Raw genomic sequence first — 7,423 nt, forward strand, 5'->3', positions numbered from 1 at the left:
GACAATTTAGAGATGACAATTAACCTAGCATGAATATTTTTGGAATATGGGAAGAAAGCGGAGTACCTCGAGAATATTCATTCATTCATTCATTTTCTACCGCTTATCCATACGAGGGGGTGCTGGAGCCTATCCCAGCTGTCTTCGGGCGAGAGGCGGGGTACACCCTGGACTGGTGGCCAGCCAATCACAGGGCACATATAGACAAACAACCATTCACACTCACATTCATACCTATGGACAATTTGGAGTCGCTAATTAACCTAGCATGTTTTTGGAATGTGGGAGGAAACCAGAGTACCCGGAGAAAACATGCAAACTCCACACAGAGATGGCCGAGGGTGGGATTGAACTTGAGTCTCCTAGCTGTGAGGTCTGCGCGCTAACCACTTGACCGCCATACAACCAAGTTGATGATCATTGATCATGATCAATGGTATACATGGAAAAGGAATATTCCAATGGCGTGTTTACATGCGGCGCTATAATCAACCAGAATAGTCAATGGGGCATGCGCAGTAAAACGTAAACACCAACATCACGTGATACCGACTTCCTCCAGTTTTTCTTTCACTTGTTGGAATAACTCCGTATTGCCAGTTTTTCCTTCGTTCCAGTCTTGAAATTTAGTTTGAATCAAAAACAAACTTTCCGCAGCAGTCCAGTGCCGATTGCTCGCCTTCATTTTTAAAACTGAAGAACGTCTGGAGCTGCGTGTTACGTCATATCTCAGCATTCGCTGAAAGAACTTAAACAGGAAAAAATAAAATTCTATCTTTCTAATATTTTATAATTAAACTCGAGACATGTTTTATATAGATATGTATTTCCTTTTTTAATAAAACTGGACTTGTGAATGGCGTATAGAAGGGTTTAGATTCTGTTCCACAGATGGCGCTTATGCACACGAAAGCTGCTTGCCAACCGCCAATAAACAACAGAAGAAGAAAAAGAACGCAGTCTGACAACTTTCCGATTGAGCGGATACAAGATACCTCAATCGGATTGGGGAAAGGAATATTCCACCCCTGGGAATCCGAGTATATATTCATTGGGATTGGCGCTTTTCTTTGGGAATGAGGTGTATACAAAGGTTACATTCTTTTCCGTTTGAGCAAATAACCTGAATAGAATTGGAATATTTGGGTCCATGTAAACGTGGCTATTTGGAAGACAACCGTGATATTTGGACAGTGTTCCTAGTGAAACGTTGCTTTCTGTCCCGGTGTGAGCACACCCTTGTAAGCCGACACGAGAGTAGGCGCTAACCCCCTTCCATGCATTAGTGTAGTTGTCTTTGTGACCACAACATCACTCACCATCAAACGGGATGTTTGGGATCTCCCCCATCGCTTACATAACAACACTCAAAGCTTTTTTTCCCCCGGCTCAGCTTACCCCTCAGGTTGAGGTCCATCTTATTTCTGTACTCGGTTATTGCAGGGACTCTTATGGCCGCCGCAGTTTGATGTCTTGTTTGTTGTTATGTTATACGGCCATCAGAGGAGAGTACTTTGTGTGTTTGTGTGTGTGTGTGTGTGTGTGTGTGTAAACATTGTGAATGCTGCTCAGTCTCTCTAGGTTCCCCATGCCCGCCAGACCCCCATCAGTGCATAGCACGGCCTCCAGCACTGACTCCGAGGACAGTGATGAGAATTATGTAGCCATGCTCTCTAATATGAAGAACCAGTCAGATGAACCAGTATGTAACACACAACTTATCTTCTAAACCTAAGACTATTTATGGAAGCATCCGCAATGTCAAATGTCATTTGATTTTGTATGCTTGAGTATATTGGTCATTTAAAGGGAATATTTTTAGCATTATTATTTAAATATTCCTCAAAATATCATTAATACCAACACTAAAATAATTAGAATTTATTTATTTTAAACATTGAGTAATGAATGTTACAATTGTAATTACAATTACTATAATTACAATATATATAGAATACAATATAATTAATATATATATTATATATTATTATATAAATAATATAATATATATATTATATATATATATATTATTATTATATATTATTATATAAATAATATTATATATATAATATATATAAATATTATATATTATATATCATATTAATATAATTACTATAGATTACACTATAGGCATCCAATATGCACAGCATATATTACATTTATAATATAATTACAATACAATTAATATAGTATATTGGTCATTTAAAGGGAATATTTTTAGCATTATTATTTAAATATTCCTCAAAATAAAATTAATACTAACACTAAAATAATTAGAATTTATTTATTTGAAACATTGAGTAATGGAGATTACAATTACTATAATTACAATATTAATATAATATATATATAATATTATACATATAATATTATTATATATTATATATATAATATATCAATAATATTATATAAATATATATATAATATTATTGATATAATATTAATGTAATTACTATAGATTACACTACAGGCATCCAATATGCACAGCATATATTACATTTATAATATATTATAATATAATTAGAATACAATTCATATAAATACAATTAATATATCTACTTATAGTTTCAAAAACTGCAGTAATTTGATTCCAATTGTATCCCTAATCCACAGTTTTCCGACTCCTTGCTCACCTCTCCAAAACCCAACCCAGCATCAAACTGCTGCAGATGGACTCCTCGTTTTGTTTTGTTTTTTTTCCCCCTTCTTTACAGTTTGCACTTCCTGTTGTTCGCCATTCCTTTTATTCTCAATTTTTGCTTATTCTGCTTTTTCCAGGTTTTGGGCTCTGACAAAAATGACAAAAGTGGTTCCAAACTAAAATGACATCACGTATTGCTATTAAGTATGTATTGTGCAGCAGCTTGAGAAAAATGAGGAAAATGTTATGTTTAATGCAAAGCGCATTTACCGGGTAAATAGACAAATTCCTGATTTTTGATTTTTTTAAAAAAAGACAATTTTGGGCCCCTGACCCGATGTTTGGGAACCCCTTTTTCCTTTTGTCTCTGTCGGCTCTTTTAAAATATTGAAGTCATTCTGGAGAATTGGACAGAATCTATTGCATTGCATTGAAAATATTTTCATATTTTTAACCCCTTTGTTCACCTTTCCAGCTCTCGCCTCTGACCTACTTCCTGTGTTGCTTTCTGAATCCTCAGTTCCTCATTTCCTCTTGCATTTCTGTTCCTGACCGACTCTCTCCTCCTCTTTCCTTTGCTGGCTTTTACTACCCACCCACCCACCCACTTTACGTAGAGAGGAGTCCTTCTACTGCACTGTCCCCATCACCCCCGTAAAGAGGGAGGTGGAGGAACTTGACAGCGTAGAGGAGGTGAGCAGGGTTGCCAGGTTTCAAACTTGCATGGCCCTGCAGTGTTGCCATTATTATTATTATTTATTTTTATTAGTCTGCCATCCAGAGGATTTATCTGCACTACACCACTTATTAGTATTTGTCACCATCCTATTGTAGTTCTAATGAGTACATGTAGTGATGTATTAACACGTAAATGCATGAGTGTTGTCACAATATTAGACAATTCGGACTCTTTCTACTTAAAAAAAAGACCAACGAAGGCCACATTTGTATCAAAGTGTGTCTTTAGAATCTACGCAACACTACACGTATTATACTTATATTGGAACCTCCAAGGTGGACATAAATATATACGGCTAATACAGGTAATAAAAGTAATAAAAATAAAAAGTACTGACCCTTATGATGATACGTGATAGACCTGTTTTGGGAAACGGGAGAAGTTTATTGACCTTTTTAACATTCTTTCCTGGCATATACAGTAAATAAGTTCACTGCTGTATAATAAAACTAAAATAAATTTAAAAAACCACTAACCCTTTAGGGACGCGTGATGGACACGGCGTCTTTACGGATATGCAGTCAAGTCGACTTCATCTATCTCCATTTTTATACATTATTTCCTGTCTTATACAGGTTAATAAGTTTACTGTTGTATAATAAAACTAAAATAAATAAAAAAAACACTAACCCTTTAGCGACGCGTGATGGACATGGCGTCTTTAGGGATATGCAGTCAAGTCAACTTCATCTATCTCAATTTTTTTACATGATTTCCTGTTTTATACATTAAATAAGTTCACTGTTGTATAATAAAACTAAAATAAATAAAAACCACTGACCCTTTGGTGACGCGTGATAGACATGGCATCTTTAGGGATATGCAGTCAAGTCGACTTCATATAGCTCTCTTTTTTTTTACATTCTTTCCTGTCTTATACAGGTTAATAAGTTCACTATTGTATAATAAAACTAAAATAAATAAAAAAACACAGACCCTTTAGCGACGCGTGATAGACTTGCCGTCTTTAGGGATATGCAGTCAAGTCGACTTCATCTATCTCAATTTTAATACATTATTTCCTGTCTTATACAGGTTAATAATTTCACTATTGTATAATAAAACTAAAATAAATAAAAAAACACAGACCCTTTAGCGACGCGTGATAGACTTGCCGTCTTTAGGGATATGCAGTCAAGTCGACGTCATCCAGCTCACTTTTTTTACATTCTTTCCTGTCTTATACAGGTTAATAAGTTCACTGTTGTATAATAAAACTAAAATAAATAAAAACTACTGACCCTTTGATGACATGATAGATGTTGCATTTTTAAAAAATCAGAAGCAAGTCGACTTCATGCATCTCATTTTTTTTACATTCTTTCCTGTCTTATACAGGTTAATAAGTTCACTGTTGTATAATAAAACTAAAACAAATAAAAAATTATGACCCTTTGATGACCCGTGATCGATGTCGCGTTTAAAGAAAAGGAGAAGCAAGTCGACTTCATGCATCTCACTTTTTTTTTCTACATTCTTTCCTGTCTTATACGTGTTAAAAAGAAGATCACCATGGTATAATAAAACTAAAATAAATAAAAACTACCCTTTGATGATGTGTTATATTTGGGAAATGAAAAGGCAAATCAAATGAATGTGTCTCGCTTTGTTACATACAAGGCTTACAATACAAAACAATCCATATACAGTATAATAAACTAATAAAATAATAAAAATAAGTTGCTATTAAGCTAATAAACAATAGAACATACAGCAGTTGCTACCGTGTGTTACACATCTTTATTTATAGTTTAACTAGTGTCGAAATTAGCTAACCACTCATTTCCTCACCTTAGAGGTTCCACAGTTTTATGGACTAAAGCCTAAAATAACTTACCACATGTTTGTCGTTATTGTGACAGCACAACTTGACTGGAGTCCAACCCTGTAGTAGCCCAGCGCTACGCTTCCTTCACTGACACGCTGTTTTGTTTGGCGACCGTAGAACACAAAGCTAGGCGCTCCGATGACCGTGGATGGCGGGAGCAGCCCCATGGTGAAGCCAAAGGGAGACAAACAGGTGGAGTACCTGGATTTGGATCTAGACTCTGGCAAGTCGACTCCACCTCGGAAGGTAAGGATTCACCCACAGGGTTGGGGGGGAGGGGTTCCAAACTGTTTCCACGGAGGGCTGCATAGTGAAAAATGAAAGGGTGCAAGGGCCACGTTAATATTGTGTAAACAAATTTTTTTGTTTTTTTTTTTATTTTTATTTTATGGTATCAGTAACTGTTACATTTGTTCACTTCCTGCTTTCCATAATACAGTTTAAGGTGTTTTTTCTTGTTGTTGTTGTTTTTTTTTATTTTATTTATTTGTAAATTATACGATATAGGTGAAAAAGTGTATTATTAGTATCAACCCCCCATTTTGCTGCCCCCCCCCCCCCCCAAAAAAAAAAAACATTTCAACATTGGACTTGAACTAAACCCGAGATGTTAGAATTTATATATTTTTTTATTTTATTTATTTGTAAAATATACGATATAGGTGAAAAAGTGTATTATTAGTATCAACCGCACATTTTGCTGCCACCCCGCCCCCCCCAAAAAAATATTTCAACATTGGACTTGAACTAAACCCGAGATGTTAGAATTTATTATTTTTTTTAATTTTATTTATTTGTAAAATATACGATATAGGTGAAAAAGTGTATTATTAGTATCAACCCCACATTTTGCTGCCCCCCCCCCCCCCCCCCCCCCAAAAAAAAAAAATATTTCAACATTGGACTTGAACTAAACCCGAGATGTTAGACTTTTTTTTTAATTATTTTATTTATTTGTAAAATATACGATATAGGTGAAAAAGTGTATTATTAGTATCAACCCCACATTTTGCTGCCACCGCCCCCCCCCCCCCCCCCCCCCCCAAAAAAAAATGTCAACATTAGACTTGAACTCAACCCAAGATGTTAGATGATTTGTTTTATTTCATTATGTTATATTTTTTGGGGGGATACAAAACGCTAGATTGTCTTTTGAGATCCGTTATTTATAGGAACGTGTTCACAACTCCAAAGATTTTATTGATCGATGTTCCTCACATAACGCAAATCATCAAATAAAAAAACAAATTAAAAAAAAACACACTGTGTGGTCATTTTCTTTGCCAGATGAAGAGCAACGGATCTGGCATGGCGGCGTCGGACGAGCGCGTCGACTACGTGGTTGTTGACCAGCAACGGACACAAGCCCTCAAGAGCACCCGGGAGGCGTGGAACGACGGCCGCCAATCCACAGAAACGGACGCGACATCCAAAGGAACCAAGTAACCACCCCCAACCCGGGAACACCCGCCAACGCCAACGCCGCCCTCTCTAAACCTCCAAACCACTTCTGTACCCGAGCCTGTGGCTTTCCTTAGCCACTCCACCATCTTTGTACAGTACTTAGCGCTGTTGGCAGGTATTTTGGGAAGCGGCATTGGACTTTTTCGGGGGTGTGAGACACTTTCAATGGACCACCACCGAGTCGACATTTCCTTAAATAAGTCTTGCGGTGAATAAAATGACCTTTAACAACACAAACCGTAATTTGTCAACACCTTACTAGTTAGCATCGCCGCTGTGTAGCCTGTTAGCGCAGGACCACGTTTTCTTATCACCACTGATATCTTTCACCACGGCAGAAAGTGATTGTGATTATTATTATTATTTTTTTTTTGTTTTATTAAAACACAGACAGAACTTGTAGGTGTTAACAAGTGTTTAAAGTCTTGACTTCCTTTGGACGACAAGTGTATAAAAAAAAAAGTGTTATGTGTATATAAAAACCAGAGGACGTGTCCTTGAGTCGTACGGAATATTTAGCATGTCGGACTGGAAGGTGTGCGGATTCTGCAGGGTAGAATCCTGCTTCTGTCTCAGCTGGTTATTGTGACGATTGAACGCATTTACTGTGAGCTTTGAGAACGCTTTTTCTATAAGTTATGCAACGGTATCAAACTTTAAAGCCAGAACGAGCGAGTGATGAAATCAGGTACTTTTTTTTTGTTTTTTTTTTGTTTTTTGTTAAGAAAATGCATACTAACTAAGTGTACAA

General features: G+C 36.4%; 1 protein-coding gene across 7 annotated transcripts in view; it reads left to right on the plus strand.

Moving 5' to 3' along the window:
- gab1 (GRB2-associated binding protein 1) overlaps nt 1-7,423 on the plus strand; it is a 53,263-nt gene extending 45,840 nt beyond the window's left edge. For 4 of the 7 annotated variants that reach the window (XM_058065430.1, XM_058065429.1, XM_058065431.1 and 1 more), the window contains 3 exons: nt 1,573-1,702; nt 5,326-5,454; nt 6,496-7,423. In XM_058065430.1, the coding sequence (XP_057921413.1) occupies nt 1,573-1,702; nt 5,326-5,454; nt 6,496-6,654 (418 nt within the window). In that variant the 3' untranslated portion in view covers nt 6,655-7,423. The other 3 variants (XM_058065433.1, XM_058065434.1, XR_009128687.1) reach the window with 2 other exon arrangements.

Source organism: Doryrhamphus excisus, chromosome 1 (assembly GCF_030265055.1).
Source record: "Doryrhamphus excisus isolate RoL2022-K1 chromosome 1, RoL_Dexc_1.0, whole genome shotgun sequence".
NCBI lineage: Eukaryota > Metazoa > Chordata > Actinopteri > Syngnathiformes > Syngnathidae > Doryrhamphus > Doryrhamphus excisus.